The sequence below is a fragment of the Haliotis rufescens genome, unplaced genomic scaffold (assembly GCF_023055435.1).
Source record: "Haliotis rufescens isolate VD_foot unplaced genomic scaffold, xgHalRufe1.0.p SCAF_7, whole genome shotgun sequence".
Taxonomy (NCBI): Eukaryota; Metazoa; Mollusca; class Gastropoda; order Lepetellida; family Haliotidae; genus Haliotis; species Haliotis rufescens.
This window is the reverse complement of record NW_025964361.1, coordinates 32,502,297-32,522,493: the sequence shown is the minus strand read 5'-3', so window position 1 is coordinate 32,522,493 and position 20,197 is coordinate 32,502,297. Positions and strand designations below refer to the sequence as shown.

The window sequence follows — 20,197 nt, the reverse complement described above, 5'->3', positions numbered from 1 at the left end:
GCTGTTCCCTTGCGGCGGTGATGAGGGTAGAAATATCCAATTGTACTCATCTGTTGTCATCAGTGTGGCTCAAGAAACTGAAGAAAGGTGTATGAATGTATTTATTGAATACAAATCTGGGCCCAAATCTTATGTATATATATAATTTACCCGTAGTGTAAGTTCATTTTATCTTTATGTCTCAAATATATCCGTTTTGGTCATACACGTATATTCCACATTTCACGTGGTGCTCATTTGACATAACACCGATGAATATAGGTGGCGTGTCAAGCTCCACTCAGGACATACAACCTTCGTTAACATTGATTCAGGGAAACGAAATATCGCTGTGAGGAGCTTGCTGGGCCTCTTAATAAAGGGACATTACTCAATCCACTCATCACTATGACATGTCACCGGTTTGTCTGAAGCAATATTGTTGAAAAGTGTGATTTGAGTTGGTATTCCACGTTGAATGATTGTGAACGACGTTACTCGACAGTTTATTTATTTCAACTTTTAACTCAAAATTTGGTCTTAGTGCCAGAACAATGTCCACGAAGTCGACAAGAATTGTTCGTTTTATTTGTACTTTCCTTTTTGTATTTCAACTCTGTTCGTTAGTGGATTGTTATTCTCATTCTGAAAACATCGTGGAAAATGTTGACCATTTACCTGGAAGAAGATTATTAGATGATCCTAAGGTGTCAGAAACGAAAAACAAGGACAAAGATAAAGATAAGAAAAAGGTGAGAAAGCCCTCTTGTCATTTCTGAAGCTAATTGTATCAAGTATTAGCATGTTTGTTTTTTTATCAACAGAGGCGGATCTAGGCTTTTTTAAAAGCAGGGATGCACATAATACCTTAGTCAGGAAGTGACCTGACTGAGTACACAGTTAGCATTTAAGGTGTCTGAAAAAGAGGGCCGTCCCCATGCTAAAATGTCCCTGACAATTTGGAGAAAATGACCATAACTTTTAGAGGTAATGGCCACAAATTTTGGAGAAAACAGCCTCAAATTTTGGAGAATACGGACCTGAAAATGGGCTTAACATTTAGTGGTAATGGCCACAAATTTTGGAGAAAACAGCCTCAAATTTTTAAGAAAATGGATCCAAATAAAACTAAGTTATCTAGTTTGTACAATTATTGAATGACATCCTTGTCTCCCATTTTATATTATTAATTGTTATTTTGTTTGTTTTACAATTAGTAGTAGTCATTGAAAAAGCCAGATAGGCCCCAGCAACGACACATACTGGAGAAGTGAGGACTACTGATGGGCCCAAATTGGCCCCATGTATTAATTGTTGGGATTATTGAGGATATAATGGTTTAAACAATAATTATTTAAAAAAACATATAGGTGTAGTACAAGTGTAAAAGCTTATGTAAAGACCTTTCCCGTACACAATAATAATCATAAACAGATAGATATGCTGGCATTTTCTTAATATACATTTTAAGAAAAATTGTGTGATATTGTCGACGATGTATAACCAGTTTTATCATAACAATTTTCATCATGACAAATAAAATCATTGTTTACTTAACTTGATTGGGATTAATTAGCATGATTAATTACTTTGTTTATGCAGCATAATTAGTTTGTTAGGATGAGGATTAATTGCCTCTACTCTGATACACATTTAGGAAGTTATGCAGTTTTGACAGGCCATCTGACAGAATTTTCAGTCCCGAATTATCGATCAATAAATGAACTTTATAAGTTGTGTAAGTGTCAAATTTCACCAAAATTTGTGGCCATTTTTACTTAAGTATGTGGCCATTTTCTCCTTATTGTCTGGCGCTATGTTCTCCACTCGGGGTGAGCTCCCCTGCACACATTCACAACACACGCCCTACGAGGTCCGCCAGTGATCTCAAACTGTGAGTGTGAGGGACACCTTCTCCTGACAATTCATGATTATCGTCATGAGGTGAAAATGAACCCGTATCTCATATGTCGGTCCTTGCCCTTTATCACTTCCCTGTAAGTCTTATGTATGTATCCAAACAGACAACCTCGTGCTTTTCCAGATAGAGTATCTGCCTGTAGAGCAGAATTTTGATGGTTTGATCCCCTGGCCACGTCATACACAAAGACATTAAAAGATGTTTGTTACCCTATTATTAGATTTAATACTGGTGTTGCCATAACGTTCCTCATGTTACATAGAATGAGAGTTCTCTTATTGCAGCACTGAGTCACTTTACATTAGTGAAAGTCCTTACATTAACCATGTTAACACTAAGATCTACTGGAATTGATGTCAAATGATGTTCTGGGCAGTAGAATCAGAAGATTTTGGCACACAATGTTAAAAGTAAGGAAACAATGGTTCCACTAGTATATGGCATGCTTTTTATCAGTTATGGTTATTATGAACATTATTAGGAGTCAACAACAGTTAGCATTGTTAGAGTGAGCAGCAAACGTGTGAAAATCATATAGAGGGATTTACACAAAGATGCATTGTCAGCATTTCATGATTGTCATAAACATAAGGACATTTGATGATGAAGATGGGGAGTTTATCTTTCTGGAGGAGACGATTTCATCCTCAGTGTAGAAAGTGTCCCCCTGGCTTGACCAGCCTTTGATCACACAGAGTTGCCTTCAGCCATGATGGTAGTTAGTCCCTGTTATTATGAAGGGACAAGAGTTGTGACAGACATCATCATGATTATGGTCATAAAGCTGAAGACATCATCATGATATGTGTGCCCGATATACCCGGTAGCCTTACTGCATGCCAGATGTTGCAGTTCATCCCCAGATGTGTCAGTATAATGTTCTTTTATTTGCAATCATTTTGCAAATATGTTTGTGTGAAGTCATTTCTTTCTGACAATGCACACATTCTTTCAGACTGTTATTTGGTTGAATAAGTATAAAGGTTGAGTTACCTTCAGCGTAGGCATGATAAGCACGTTTTATCCAGGAATCGGAAAAGGTTTTGCCAAGGCTACGATAAAATAATTTCCAATTAGATATTTCTGACCCAAGACAATTTGTACCTGTTATTTCATGAATCACACATGGCAACCCAGTAGAACTCATACAAAAAGATGGACAAATTTATACATTTAGGTATCCAATGATTTTATTTCTCTTGAAATGATAAGCCAGTCATTTCTAAGACAGTGTGCATTCAAGACCTAACCCTAGTATTTCCACACAGTATTCAGAAAAGCCACTCCTGGGGCTATTCAAATTTAAAATAGCTGAATATATAAATATGAATAATATAATGAATATATGAAAGGCCAAAGGTTGATGTCTATTATTAGATTTGTAACTACTCTCAACATGATGTTTCCTCATGTAACATACAACACGATTTCTCTTATTGCTGCATGGAATCGCTTTACGTCAGTTAATTTGAAAGAAACCACAATATATGTCCTCCTGTATATCATTACTGCATATGCCAGATGTTGCAGTTATTCCCCCGATGTGTCAATATTATGTTAGTTATTATTTGCAATACATCAGACCTTCAGTGAAAACAAGATTTCCAGTGCCAAGCAGCATTCAAAATTTTCAAGTCCACTAGCCCGACACTACTTAATTGTGCTAAGGACAAATAAAAATCCAATGATGGTAGTCCTAATTGACTAGTTGAGTTTGAGGATTGTAATCCTGAACCAATTTTTAATGCTTTATTTTTACTACAAATTGGAACTGAATAAAACTAACAGAAAATCTAAACATAGTAAACAGTTTTTGTCTCGTTCAAACAGGACCAGCTGCATGCTCTGAGGACTAGTGAAATAAGGCTTGCACGAGTTCCCTGGACAAGTCCTAAAACAGATGAATATTCAAAGGCTACATATGTACAAATCCAGCCACATGATCTGTTGTGATCATCTAGCATTGTAGCATACGTACAAAACAATTGCAAAACATTTCATTTCATAAACATGATAACGTGACATTGTCATGAAAATATGCTGCTTTTCAATGGACTCTTATTTACTCTGGTATTTCATAATATTTGCTGCATGACTAAAATTGTCATGATGATGCAGTATATAAACAGAAACCAAAGGATGTTTAAATAAATGATCACAACTGATGTGTGTGCTGCCATTCACATACAGTGCATAATTTCTAAACAGCTCAACTTGCTTGCCATGAACAACTGAAAGATATTTATTTCACTATATACATTCTCATTTCACAATGGCTTTGGGATATTTGGAGAAATGCACTTAAAAATATGTGATATATTTTTATGCATTATTCCTGTAACTTTCAACCATACACTTGAATTCACATTTACTTAGTAGTTAGGCTAATAGCTTTAATCTTTAATCTTTAATCTTGCACTGGGCCGCTGTACTAACCATCAGCATGATGACATAATCTTGTGCAACAGAATGTTCATGTTTATTGGGAGGGGGTGCTGTTTATGATAGGTTTAGGAGATCCGAGATAAGACCAGTCAGCTGTTATCAGTTTATGTTAATGAGATTTGGGGTATACCTCTAGATAAGCCCTTCCATTGAACTTGTGGAGTGAACCAGTTTATTATCCAAACATTCAGAAAATCTTCTCAGTCGGCTGGTCTTTTATGGACGCAACATATTGCGACCCATATGCATACAAACTGTTAACGGTAATAATTTAGACTGCAAGTCTTGTGGGACACGAAATGGTAATAATCTAGACTGCAAGTCCTGTGGGACAGAAATGGTAACAATTTAGACTGCAAGTCCTGTGGGACACAAAACGGTAATAATTTAGACTGCAAGTCCTGTGGGACAGAAATGCTAATAATTTAGACTGCAAGTCCTGTGGGACACAAAACGGTAATAATTTAGACTGCAAGTCCTGTGGGACACAAAACGGTAATAATTTAGACTGCAAGTCTTGTGGGACACAAAACGGTAATAATTTAGACTGCAAGTCCTGTGGGACAGAAATGGCAATAATTGAGACTGCAAGTCTTGTGGGACACAAAACGGTAATAATTTAGACTGCAAGTCCTGTGGGACAGAAATGGTAATAATTTAGACTGCACAAAAAAGCTGTTTAGTTCATTTATAGAAATTGTAGGTTGTCCTTTACTTGTAACGGACAATTTGAGTTCAGGGTGTCATTGGGTGTCTTCAGTCTAAACATTGAATCCCCTGTCTACAACAGGCTTCAAGTTTCTGAGTAGTGTGCAATGATGTGGCATTAATAAACTTCTTAATACACTTCTTGTAAATCAAGTAAAAGTGTCACAGGTCACCAGCCTGGGACCCCAAATTCCTGCCGTGGACACCCGATATGTACCATGATGTACTGCTAAGCATACTTTGGACTCAGATAGACCGTGGTTGAGATGACTTGTCAAACTTTACGTTCATGTGGACTGTTGTCATGGTTATCATCATCTCTATCACCATGGTAACGTCTGAAACCTGTAGAAATATGTGCTATGTGGGCGACACTGGGTAGCCCTGTCATTAGACTAACTTTTAATCTTAAAATGTATTCTTTTTTATAGAAATAATCAACTGCATGTAAATAGAAAAGGAGACCCTGAACCTGTGGGAAATCTAGACTTGCTTCATTTAGGGTTATAGCATTACAGTGAGGGCTGAGCGTAAGGGAAAATAGTGTGGTTTGGGGACTGTGAGACAGACTAACTGGCCTCCAGCATGTTCAGGATAAAGTAAACTTAGCAACAATTTGTGTACTTCCCCAACAGACCTATATACATAGACTTTTCACATAGACCACTTATGATAGTGCAGTATTAGCACTGGGTGCCAATGACCATGGTCATGTATGTATCATAACACCGTGTACACTGACAACATTTCAGAGTTACAGATAAGCAGCGTCTTTGCGTAAAATACCCTTTAAAAATATTCAAAACCAAATTACTTTCAATAAACTTGCATACAGAAACGCATGCATTAAATAAGAAACTCAAATTATAAAAACAGCATGCATAAATACCCAATGAAGCTTTTTCAGCATGTGTACAACAGAGCTAATTTCCGAAACACAATTACGAGCTGATTTACTTTCTGAGCCAGGCCAATAATTAGAACCGTTTTTAAATGTTTTAGAACTTTTTTTCATTTTTTTAAATCTTAAAATGTTCACTCTTTTTGGGAAAACCCAATAGAGTGATGAATATATAAGTGAAAAAATATTTGGTACCCCATGAAAAATGTTATAGCCCAATAATAATAGAAACCTTCGAGTAGAAATTCATTTATGTTCCGACCCGTGAAGATTCCGGGGTAGAATAGGTCTTCAGCAACCCATACTTGCCGTAAAAGGCGACTATGCTTGTCGTAAGAGGCGACTAACGGGATCGGGTGGTCAGGCTCGCTGACTTGGTTGATACATGTCATCGATCCCAATTGCGTGGATCGATGCTCATGATGTCAATCACTGGATTGTCTGGTCCAGACTCGATTATTTTACAGACCGCCGTCATATAGCTGGAATATTGCTGAGTGCGGCGTTAAACAACAAACAAACAAACAAACATTTATGTTCCTGTGGGATAAGCTGTAACTAAATTACCAAGATTTCAGAATCCTTTATTCCTTACATATGTCTCTGTGGCTATGTTTATTCTAGCACAGGTGTAGACACCATTGGTCTTAGCCAACAAGTCACTTGCTGGTCAATTTTGGACTTGCGGTTCAGTAACATAACTAGAATTTTGGAAGAAAACAACTGGTCCCACTACATTTTCAGTAGTCAGCGACTTATGGACTAGTGTCCAGCCCTATCCCTGTGGCAGTTTTCAGAATTAATTTTATTCATCAAAGATTAATACCGTATTCGACCAAATAAGCGCCCACGGCGATATTTGCTAATATATTGACAAGTGAACAATCCCAATTAGCACCCCTTACAAGACTTATTTATTCACATATGCACCCTTAATTATAGGTAATTAAATTCTGGAAAAATATATATGTCGTATATATACATTTCAGGCTGTCAGCATAAACCACAAAATTTATCTTTCAACTCTCATGTTTTTCACCAAAATAATATTCTAATAAGAGCCCGCTATTTCTAATTTTGAGAGCGCCCTGGGCGCTTATTACGTCGAATAAGGTAGTTACTATTGTGTGAACATGGTAAAATCATATACAGCATAATGTAGTCATCAGAAATTGTTGAAGCATTGTCATTATTGTGCACATGTAGGTTTGTTGTGGAATAATATTAATTATGTTAACGAAACATCATCTGTCACCCTGGTGAATAATGCACTGAATATATAAGAATACATCATTCACAGGTTGTCATGGTTATTAAGGGTGAAACGATACACTGATATTCCGATGCATCGCGATAGTTGACCCACGGTACGATATACGATAAACGTGGGCCCATTTATCGATACGCCACGATACGGAATGCAAATCTCAAGTACAGCTTTTCCTCGCTATTGTGCCTTTCAATAAACCGCTAACTTGGTTTTAGCGCGCGGTAAGGCATGGCTCCCCAAAACGTACTTACATTTTTAATAAGCTCAGGTTTTACACTGACAGATGTTTTTCCCCATCTCAAATAACATTATCAGCCGATTACCGCAAGCACATAACATCGGAAATACCAGTCAGCAAAACCAAACTGAAGTGCCATCATTATACTATCTTGTTATTAAAACGTGTTCATTGTATATCTGGTCATGTGTTTGTAATATATTTTATTAATTTTATTCAAATTTACATTTAATATTGTTTTCATTAAGTTAGGTGAAATCGTGTGTGAAGAGATACAGCAACCACGGTCAGATTACTGCTTTTGACGCATTGAAACAAACTTTAGTTGCTAGAGAATGGATACATATATTAAAAATGACATACTTTGACTCGTTAATAGTCATATTTGTGGCAATTTGGCTAATATATTTCAACATAACATTTTCGCATTCGAAATACCTGTCGCGGGGAAGTCCCTACAGTGACTGGTCAAATTCTTCCATATGTAAAAATATCCTGCAACAGCAATCACCAGTACCAAAATGCTACGCTTATGGTTTTTATAATTTTAAATACATATAGAGTAAAAGCTGCAACTAAAGTAACACGATATTGGAATATATTATTCTTGATAAAACAATAATTTCAGATACAATTTCTTCGACCATTGCATACAAATTCTTTGAAGTTGTATAACTGGTGAAGTACATTAATTATTTTCTGGTGTTTGAACTTTGAATTGTTTTGAAGGAAAGTTAGAGAAAGTTCCACGTTGAAGCTTAACAACTTCAGTTGTCTTGTTATTATAAAATAATGTTGACTGTTCCAAAATCATGAAAGGTCCAATCTTGACATGCTTTAAGTCTTGTTTTTGTATCATTGCGTATCGAGATACGTATCGTATCATGACCAGAATATCGAGATGCGTATCGTATCGTGATCTTCCTGTAGCGTTGCAGCCCTAATGGTTATTACTCCTCTCTTGTAGGGCTGGGATGGGTAACTTTGGTACTCAGGTCAGGTGGGTCAGAGTAGGACCTGGGTACCCACAGGTCTTCCCGGACCTGTTGTTAGTCACGTGGTATTTTGTCTAATGACAAAAACAATCAAACTCCATGGATACATTACAAGTCACTAATGTTTGCATTTCTTTCCGACAATCACTATGGACGCATTCCTTCTGACTTTTTATATTTTGAGTAAAGATTAAGCTTCAGTCATCTTCAGTGTATGCATGATCACATCATTTTATACGTGTATCTAAATGTTTTTTGCCAGAGCTCCAGTAAAACAGTTACCAATCAGACATTTTGTACCCAACTTTAGACCTACAGTGGGTACCCATATAGGGTCAGGAAATTTGTTGTGTACCCGGTAGAAAATTTGTACCTATCTCTTGAGATCTACAGCAGGTACCTAGGTAGGGTCTGGTAATAGTGGGTACCCGGTAGAAAATTTTGAAAAATTAGAGAGCTGGCAGTGATTGCAAATATTACATCCGAATGATCTAGTGTCCAAAGACAGACATACCAATTAAGTACATGTGATTACTCGTTCATCAGGTGGATGAGTACCAGGATGCAAGGAGTAGGGCAAGGATGAGTCCAAATTTACTACCCTGGTACCCATCTCCCTATTCCCTGACCCTACCCGGGACCTGCTGTAGGTCTCAAGAGATAGGTGCAAACTGTCCTGTTAGGAAAAGTTTGATTGTTAGTCCTGGCAAAATGTACCACTTCGGTGAAACCCACGAGCACATGTATGGTGCTAACTAACCTAGAAACATAATCGGGGCGAACCGGGATTCGAACCCACAATCATAGGTTTCTGGCTTGCCCAAGGGACGCAACTCTGCACAGCGAATCACGGCACCTTAGACGACTGGGCCACCCGTGCCCCTATACATAGTTCAGGTGGTCCTGTGGGTACCTGGGTCCTACTCAGTACCCACCCAGCCCCAGTACCCAAGTACCCGAGTTACCCGTCCCAGCCAGAGCAAGGAGCATATTTATTATCTATATATGTATAAGTTTCCACCTTTGATATCTATATATATGTCTTTACATGTACATACATATGCTCTCTGCATCCTAGCATTCATTCATTACTTGAAGAAAGAAAGCATACACTCTACTGGGGGCACGGGTGGCCCAGTCATCTAAGGCGCTGCGATTCGCTGTGCAGAGTTGCGTCCCTTGGGCACACCAGAAACCTATGATTGTGGGTTCGAATCCCGGTTCACCCCGATTATGTTTCTAGGTTTGTCAGCACCATACCTGTGCTCGTGGGTTTTACCGATGTGGTAAACGCCTGAGACCTGCATCACTTCGGGCTTTCCTCCCACATTAAGCTGACACGCCGTGATATGACTGGAATACTGTTAAAGGGGCGTTAAACCCAACTTACTCGCTCCCTCACTCATACACTCTACTGTGTTCCTTGTCATGACATCCATAATTTCTCTCTCTTATGTTTATCACCTCTAACAGCCATGGTTTAAATATTGTTAAACACTGGAGTCAATGACAACTATGATAATTCATGTGGTGGTGCTAAAATCCGCAAATTATCTTTTTGTCTCCAATATTGGTGAGATATTTGTACATCAATAAACATGCCATTAGCTGTTATTATTTGAAGCTTGTGCGACTGCAGACAGTCATGTTGCCCTGACAACCAATATAATGACCGTAGGATTAACATTACTGACATTCACTTCTGTTGCTGCTATATGTAATCTGTGTAATATGTAATCAAAGGCACCACTGACTTTAGTCAGTGATAACCGTAGTTTGTTTTAAGCATATATACAGCATATATACAGCATATATACAGCATATATACAGCAAATGGACATACCAAAAAACAGTTCATTGTATCCATCAGTTAATTATAAGCGTGTTTGTTGTAAACATAGTTTACTGTATATAGTTATATTGGGTTCTAAATTCTGAGTATTTGAGTGCCATTGTCATTGTTAAGATCAAAATGACATCATGAAGATAAGATATTTATTATATTGATATGGTGATAAACTTTCTTTTGCACAACTATGCTGGACTACCACTGATCATGCTGATTCATGACAATATGGGGGATTCACGCTCACAAGTGATGTCACCATCTCTACCTCTCTTATCACAAATTTAACAAAGTTAACAAAATGTCGTTCAGAGCTCCAGATAAGCTTTTGGTGTTGTGGGTATTTTACCCATGCATTTTAAAATCATTGGGTATCAGTAATTCTATCTGGGTATTCAAATTTCTGTTACCCACTAGTTTTTACACATGTCTGTTGCGTATTTGATACGCTTGGATTTTATTTTACAGCGTATTTCTGCATTTCTGGTGCATATTTAACGCAGATATGCAGCTTATCTGGAGCTCTGGTCGTTTGTAATTTGATTGGATGGCTATTTTTAGTGTCATTACATTTGAGTCAGGCTCAAAACTGAGATATTGCTGCAAATGGGTCCAGGGTATTAATCATACGAGAATGGAGATTTGTTACCCTGGATGTTGTAGCACGTCCCTGAATATTATTACAACTATAAATTCTGTCCGCAGACATCGGAGGAGGAGGAGTGGTGGTCGGACGAGCATGGCATCCTCCATCACCTGCGGAAGAGGAAAGGGGACCTGGGCTTCATCCATGGTTTTGTTGCCTCTCTTTCTGTCATCATTGTGTCGGAGCTGGGAGACAAGACCTTCTTCATCGCGGCCATCATGGCCATGCGACACTCGCGTCTCACTGTCCTGACTGGAGCTCTCGGGGCTCTCATCTTTATGACCATCCTCTCAGGTATTTGTCATCATCTGTGTCACTTGTAAGTGGCGTTCTGTCCAACTCACTCGCCTACTTCGGATACTGGAATTGGATAGATGTCTGAACTCATATTCCATAAAGCAATGAACCAAGTAACACTGCAGTTAATTAAGAACTGACTTTCACTTTGTGTGAGATCATTGAAGTATGAACCTTCATTGAAGTATGAACCTTAATTGAAGTATGAACCTTTATTGAACCTTCATTGAAGTATGAACCTTCATTGAAATATGAACATTCATTGAAGCATGAACATTCATTGAAGTATGAACCTTTATTGAACATTCATTGAAGTATGAACCTTTATTGAACCTTCATTGAAGTATGAACCTTTATTGAACCTTCATTGAAGTATGAACCTTTATTGAACATTCATTGAAGTATGAACCTTTATTTAACCTTCAATGAAGTATAAACCTTTATTGAACCTTCATTGAAGTATAAACCTTTATTGAACCTTCATTGAAGTATGAACATTCATTGAAGTATGAACCTTTATTGAACCTTCATTGAAGTATGAACCTTTATTGAACCTTCATTGAAGTATGAACCTTCATTGAAGTATGAACCTTCATTGAAGTAAGAACCTTCATTAAAGTACGAACCTTCATTGAACCTTCATTGATTGAGGCCTAAACTGTATGAACGTTGAAGATTTCTCTAATTTATTTCACATTTAAACAACAATTTGATAGAAAGATCAAGTGGGGATTAGAGTGAGATCCAAACTGAAAACACTTTCAAGCTTTCTCTGAATTTTCTGATATACACCTTAACCTTGACAACAAGGTTATAGTGTCTTTGTCCTCATAGACAATAGTTCTGTATTCATTCATAGAATGGTATTCCCAGGCTTTTCCCCCGGAATGTGATAATAGTACTCCAGTGTTTACATCATTCTGAGAAAATCATGTCATGGAAAATGTTAAAATGTATTGTTCAAAGTTATGAATATTCATTTTCAAGGTCACTTGTCAAATGGGAAATCTTGCATCCTGTCAACTTATTTAGAAATTGTTAAACATCATCAGGTCACTGTTCAAGGGAACAACACATGTTGATCAGACATCTCTTCCAGTATTACATCACATATTACCTATACTAATGGTCCTGACAATGCTGAATAGGCAAGTTTATCAGTGATATTCTGTCTAAACTTGGATTTCCGTCTTTTAGATCTCAGTAATCTCCCCCACCAGTGTTCCATCTTGGACCTGGTTGCGGGCTTGTTCCCAAACCCCTGACTTTTTATTTCTTTTGTGCCATCCTTCAATCACACGCCAGGTGTACGTAGAGTGCATGGGGCACTGGATTGCCATGACTGGTCCAGAGCACCTGGGCCCACTTGCACAAAACGATCTTAGCGCTAAGATTATCTTAACTCCCATACTTTAACATAGGCTTACAATAGTCTTAGCGCTAAGATCCCTTTGTGCAAGTGGGCCCAGGATCTTCAGCCCTGGTATGACAAGTAATAACTTCTGTCTTGTTCTGTTGTGTCAGGTTTGGTCGGGTATGCTACAACTGTGATCCCGCGGGCTTATACTTATTACATTTCCTCCTTGCTGTTTGCTGTGTTTGGTATCAAGATGTTGAAAGAAGGTGAGTACAATCTCATTCAAATCAGATCTTAGTTCTCGCTACCGCTAAGCAAAGATCTGAGGACATCCCATTAGGGGTCACGTCAGAACAACCTTTCATCCGACCAATCAAAGCGTCGCTTACCAGATCATGAAAGTGACAGTCGGATTGTGATTTCTTATCATGCAACATCGATAACTTTAAAAGGGGGTATTCTGAATGATAGTTACGGGCTTATTGTATAATTCTATACAATCTAGACCATATATTAGCCATTCGAAAATGTTCTTTTGTTCAGGTTTCAAAATTTTAAGCGAGAATTTGTCAAAATATGTTTCGACTTCTTGTCAGTAATTCCATTGGTCGGTCAGAGTTCGCGTAAGGTCGGTCTGACGTGACCCGTAATGGGATGTCCTCAGATCTTTGTTTATCGGCAGATCTAAGATCTGATTTTAATGAGATTGAGGTGAGTAAAAACTAAGAAAAACACTTAAGAAATAACTTATCTTAGACTGGTTATGTCTCTCCCTGCTTTCACTTTTCAATTTTCAATTTGCACTTTTCACAAATGGCTTTCATTACAATGTCAAGGCCAAGCCTGACCATGTAGAATAGGCCCTCATTGAGTATGAATTACTGTAAGAGTTATCTTGATGCTCGTGGTCATGAGTTTCACCAAAGTGGTAAATTTCTTTACCTGCATCCCTTTAGGCTTTCCGCCCATGTCAAGCTGACATGCTGTGATGTAACTGAAATAGTGTTCAAATGAGCATTAAACTCAACTCACTCATTCACTCCTGTATTGTAGGGTGGAGCATGTCACCTGATGAAGGACAGGATGAGTATGAGGAAGTGCAGGCTGATCTCAAGAAGCGGGAGGATGAGGTACGTACTGATGGATTCACGGCTTCAGGTTGGCTAGAGTAAGACTGAATATTTCCGCGATCCAGTTTTTCACATCTCCAGTCTGTTGTGATTTATACCCTGGACCCGGTGATCACATAGCTTCATTTTGGAAGTGATCTCTTTAACACAAACTTCTCTCAGTTGTGTGGGGTGGTCGGGTAGCCTAGTGGTTAGAGCGTTCGCTTGTCATGCCGAAGACCCGGGTTCGATTCCCGACATGGGTACAATGTGTGAAGCCCATTTCTGGTGTCCCCCGCCGTGATATTGCTGGAATATTGCTAAAAGCGGCGTGAAACCATACTCACTCACTCACTCTCAGTTGTGAGCTCGAAATCTACAACCAATCGAAATGCCTCTTCTGAACATGAGGTTAGCGTAGATCTGCGTTCAAAATCACGGCTTTGTCCGTGTGAGCCCTCAGTATATGAAATCAAAACTGGAAAAACTGTTCCATATTATGACAGGGGAAGGAATAATTCTGGACAACCTTCCAGTTGTATTTGAGACAGCACAAAAAAAAGACAAGTGGAGTACTGGTGATATTGCTGCTCTTTAAATCACAAATTTGATTGGATGTCTAATTTATGGATCAGGTCATACCAACGGGCCTCAAAACAAAGGTAATGGGCACAGTGTTTTGATATAATGGGGGCGGTCGGGTAGCCTAGTGGTTAAAGCGTTCGCTCATCATGCCAAAGATCCAGGTTCGAATCCCGACATGGGTACAATGTGTGAAGCCAATTTCTGGTGTTCCACGCCATGATATTGCTGGAATATTGCTAAAAGTGGCGTAAAACCAAACTGACTCACTCACTCACTTTAATATAATGATAACCTGGAGATGTGATACATTGCCACCTGTGTTCTGTATTGGAGAACTCACCGAAATCTGTTGATCATGTTGATTCTACTTCTGGAATCAATGGACTTAAGTGATGTTATAGTTGATGTGTAATGTCTCAATTATTTTGAAAAATGGGGGCAGTCGGGTAGCCAAGTGGTTCAAGCGTTCGCTCGTCACGCCGAAGACCCGGGTTCGATTCCCGCCAAGGGTACAATATGTTAAGCCCATTTCTGGTGTCCCTCGCCGTAATATTGCTGGAATATTGCTAAAAGCGGCGTAAAACTATACTCACTCACTCACTATTTTGAATAATGACCACTTGCATGTATAGTTGTGTCAGTTTTACTTGCTTAAAATGCTTGTTCAGAATGGCAAGTGAATTCCTCTCTCAGAACTGCAAGAACTTGTCATCACAATGGTTTAAAATCTGTGCCTGACCATTACTCTGATGTGCACATATCGGTATGTTATATTAGTATCACTGTTGGCGCCAAGTAACATTGAGGTTTTTAGCAAAATTGTTATCCATAATTGATCGATTCCTAATTTAGTGTACTTTCAATCCCATGGCTTTTACCTCCAGCACTTTTTTTTCTTAACATCAATTGTAATAGCTTGTTAAAAAATAACTTACTAACACGACAAAGTTGCCTGAAAAATCTATTGTGAAATGTCCAAAAAGGATGGAAAATGTGTGTAATGATAATTCATCAATGATCACATTGATGTAGAATGAATTTTTATTTGACGACATACATGTTGTACTTTCAACAAGACTGTTCAGTATGACATGTCCCAGGTCATTCAGTGCTTGTCGTAAGAGGGATCGGGTTGTCAGGCTCACTGGCTTCGTTGATGTTGAAATCTATCCTAATTGTGTAGATCGATGCTCATGATGTCAATCACTGGATTGTCTGGTCCAGACTCGATTATTTATTAACCACGGTCATATAGCTGGAATATTCCTGAGTGCGGCATTAAACATGTTTAACAACAAACAAACAGTGCTGATTGTTTTTTCAGCATCATATAGCACACCAGTTAACAATTCAACACATGCACAGTATAATTGTACACCATTTCTTTGTACAGCTCCAGAAACAGAACATGCCAACCACCGACATCGAGACTGGTATTATCCGCACTCCCGGCCGCCGCTTCCTGTCGGGACTTATCTCCACTGTGTTGCTGCAGAGTTTTACCCTGACATTTCTAGCTGAATGGGGAGACCGGTCTCAGATTGCAACAATAGTTTTAGCAGCCAGGGAGGTAAGTGCAGCAACCGTCAGCTTATGTTCAACAACCCGTGAAGATCCGGGGTAGAATAGGTCTTCAGCAACCCATGCTTGCCGTAAAAGGCGACGATGCTTGTCGTAAGAGGCGACTAACGGGTTCGGGTGGTCAGGCTCGCTGACTTGGTTGAAGCATGTCATCGATCCCAATTGCCTGGATCTATGCTCATATCAATCGCTGGATTGTCCAGTCCAGATTCGATTATTTATAGACGGCTGTACTCACACTGCGTGACATGTTGCTCATGATCTCTGGCCCTCACTCAATTATTTATAGGCCTCCATGATAAAGCTGGAATATTGCTGACTACAGCATGAAACGACTGCGACAAAAATTAACTTTAAAAAATTCGGTGAAATACTGAAAGTCTTCACCTTTCGACTCACGTGACATTTGTTTTTACATGTTGAATGTTACTCATTTCTGATGTAAACAATGGTTTCTAAAGGACCTGGAGACCAGTGAAGATCCAGGGTAGAATATGTCTTCAGCAACCCATGCTTGCCGTAAAGACGACTATGTGTGTTGTAAGAGGCGACTAACGGTATCAGGTGGTCAGGGTCGCTGATTTGGTTGATGCATGTTATGGTATCCCAATTGGGTGGATCGATGCTCATGATGCCAATCACTTGACATCTGGTCCAGACTCGATTATTTACAGACCGCCGTCATATAGCTGGAATATTGTTGAGTGCAGCGTTAAACAACATACAAACAAAACAAAAACTAATGAAACTGGATAATTGATTTCTTTTTACACTGATTTGTAGAACATGTACAACGTGTGTTTCAGGAAATCTGGGGTGTATTGCTGGGAGGGTTCCTGGGTCATGCTCTCTGCACGGGTCTTGCTGTGATAGGAGGACGGATGATTGCTCAGAGGATATCTATCAGAACAGGTGCGTGCCTCCAGGCATACTGATTTATTTTATTGCCCATGCAATGTGGAAACAGATTGAAAGACAAATGTAGTTTGTTCTCACCTGAAATCAAAGTTCTTTGTATTTTTTTACATTTTCAAAGCCTCTTGAAACCTTAGGGCCTATGAAGCTGAATCTCTGGATGAACAAACCCAGCAAAACTGTATGTTAACATAATGACAGAATTCTTATCTTATTTAAAAGATGGCAGCCAGGACAGCCATATTGAAATTATCATTTTGGCCACTTGCTGAAACATAACTTTATGTATCATTTTTCTATTTTATATGCAGTAATTGTTTGCTGCTCACAGTTGCTAATTATGTGAGGTTTTTTGTATAATTCGATCCTATATTTATCCTTGTTGACTTTTCACATTCACATGCTCACTATATCCGTTCTTATTTGTTTTTACCTTTGATAAACTTCTGTAACCTGTGTTTCCGACTTTGGGTTTTTTCCCAATCTTTTAGATGACATGCTGTGATATTTCACTCACTCACTCTCTCCACTCTCTCCACTCTCTCCACTCTCTCTCTCTCTCTCTCTCTCTCTCTCTCACTCACTCACTCACTCACTCACTCACTCACTCACTCACTCATATCAATATGTTAAAGAATTTTTCACACCGGTTTCTGTCTCCATTTCAGTTACCCTGATTGGCGGCGTAGTGTTCATCTTGTTTGCATTCTCAGCGCTGTTTTTCGGTCCCGATGACTGAGGCCTCCCATCGAAGACATCACGACTCTGCCCAGTAATTTATTATCACTTAGCATCTTGTTATGTCACAACTGGCCCAGCTGCCATGATAAAAGTGCTCAGTAGAACACATGTAGGTGTTATGGTTGCTCGCAGAACAAACAGGGGAATTATACAATTTAATTTCCACCAGGGAATTGAATCACAAATCATGTTTACCAATATATATTCCTACTCTGTCATATGAACAGCACCTAGTTCCACAAAGCAATCTTAGTGCTAAGACGAATGTAACTCTCATTCTGTAATATAGTCATCTTATCGTGAAGATCGCTTTGTAGAATGGGCCCTAGGTAAGGAAATGTCAATTCAAAAAATAATCAGCAAGAAACAGAAGCATTGAGCAAATAGGAACTGGCCTCAAGTTTCGAAGAAGAAACAAATTATTTAGGTTTGAATATTTACAGGGTTACTCGTAATTATGACATGGTTGTTGAGTAGTGTTTAGACGTCCCTGTTATTGTCATCATTGTATCTTTGTTGCTGGAGCTAATTGCTGGTAGTGATGGCAACTGACACGGCTCTATTGGATTATTTATGGAGTATTTACATCAGTCAAGATTTCAGATTGGTTCAATGTCCAGACCATTGACTGATAGACAAGATGTGCTGTCGATATTTTTTAAATTTGGTAGGGATATAGAAGGATGTCCTATCAAAAGTTCATCAAAACGACCTTATGCCATTTGTCTTGTGTATGTGTTGCACGATTTATGATATGGAGTTATATATTATATTATGTATGAAGAATATGATTAAGAGCCAAAGATTTCCATGATGTTAAATATGAACAGGTGTTGATATTATTCTTGGATATTTGTTTTATTCAGCATTATCGTATCATCATGGTGATTAAGTAAGGGGGAAAATCAGACACAATATAACCAGTTATGAAGTAGGGGCAGATTTTGACACTCTTCCAGAGACACAAGGGTTTGTTAAGTGATTCTCCCTGTGACATGACCCCGTAATGTTATTTATCATCCCAAACTGCCTCCCACAGGAGATATCACTTGGATGAGATCAAGCGATATCTACATTGTAGATATAGCTGAAATTAAATTGCATCACAATGCTTTGCACACCATTATGACATCATTGGTTACCATGACATTACAATCAAATGACATCACTAATGGCTCTGCTACTGAAGCTGTTAGCAGTACTTTTTACACTTAAGACCATGTGAAGACACTGCCTATTACTGTCTTCAAACTGAAAAAGTTGGAAGAATGATGTTGGATGATAAATAAAATCTCATCCTCGTCTCTTTTGATATCAAATATGTCAACACTCGTTGATATAAATGGAAAAAATCCTCGGCAAGCATCGGAGTTTTTCCACTTTTATCAACTCGTGTTGATATATTTGATATCAAAAGACACTCGGGTGAGATTCTCTATATCTCCAGTGTTGGTATTTATTCAGAAACATATCTCCACATGAAGCAAGCTGCTGTTCTGTCTGTGTTGGTCATAGCACAGTCATGTTGTTATCCCCAAGGATGTCTGCTGGTCTGAACTCAACATAGGTTGGAACTATTTTACATCTTTCTTGTCTCTTTATTTACCAACAATATACGTTTTGCCAATAGGGTTATAACTTGTCACGTTAACTTTTATACATGAAGTATCCTCAGGAGGACTAAGCTTGAGGGCTTAAAAAAATAAAGAATTGGTTCTCAGGCAATGACTTTTAAAAATATATGCGCCAGGAGGTGTTGGCTTTTTGTGTGAAACATGCGGGATAGACTTTATGATGATGCGTCCGCAGCTTGAGAACCAATGATATGTCCTGATGATGTAAGGATGATGTCTTTTTAGATTACCATGGTTACAGTGTAGGTATGACTTCTGTCTCAGTTGGTGACATGGACCTATGTGTATCCAAACTTCATTATCTAATAGGGTTCATATAACCTAATGGTGCATTCAATTTCTTATTTGTTAATGGTGGCGTTAAAATGACTTGTACAAAACAGTCATTAAACTTTCATTAAAAAATGATACTTTAGGCTTAAAAAAAATAAAAGAATTGGTTCTCAGGCAATGGTTTTTGAAAATATTGTGCGGGTGGGCAGTGTCTTTTTTTGTTTGGTTGGTTGTTCAAACTAGTATGTAACCAATAAACAGTTATGTAATCAATAACCAATTGTGTACAATCAACCTGGGAAAGGGCCTCCCTACATAAATGTATTCCTTGATAAGTAAAATACTGGAATACAGTATTTGACTAAGGTTGGACTTCGAATATTTAAGGATTTTTTTGTTTGTATTTTAAAAATGGAAAGAAAAACGAAACGTGCTGCGAACTTTATGATGATGCGGGTGGTACCTGAGAACCAAGACTTCTTTTTTTTTTAGCCTTAAGTATAAAACTTTGATTAACGATTTTTTTAAACTGGGGTGTTTCCCTATAATTTCCACACGAATGTTAAGCGAACAAGCACCTGCTCTTTCCTGTCATCTGCCAAGCAAGCACATTAAGCAAGTCAATATTGCCATGTGCATCACTTCTGACATTCATTTCGTCATGTACTATACATGTAGAGGTTTCAAGTTTTTAATCAGATCCATGCATATTGCGTAATATTATCAGGCATGTTTGATTTAATGACAGGTTCATGA

At 38.4% G+C, this 20,197-nt stretch overlaps 1 protein-coding gene across 2 annotated transcripts; it reads left to right on the top strand.

Moving 5' to 3' along the window:
- The first annotated feature begins 346 nt into the window (after window positions 1–346).
- LOC124146023 (transmembrane protein 165-like) lies at window positions 347–19,626 on the top strand. 2 transcript variants are annotated; one of them, XM_046516063.2, is made up of 8 exons: window positions 347–731; window positions 3,731–3,823; window positions 11,009–11,243; window positions 12,771–12,869; window positions 13,657–13,733; window positions 15,691–15,867; window positions 16,685–16,790; window positions 17,462–19,626. In XM_046516063.2, exons 1-8 carry the CDS (start codon window positions 534–536, stop codon window positions 17,530–17,532), a joined length of 1,056 nt encoding a protein of 351 aa, XP_046372019.1. In that variant the 5' UTR covers window positions 347–533; the 3' UTR covers window positions 17,533–19,626. The 2 variants fall into 2 exon arrangements, with proteins under 2 accessions (XP_046372019.1, XP_046372020.1); XM_046516064.2 differs by lacking the exon at window positions 3,731–3,823 and having other exon boundaries at window positions 348–731; window positions 17,462–19,625.
- The last annotated feature ends 571 nt before the right edge of the window (window positions 19,627–20,197 follow it).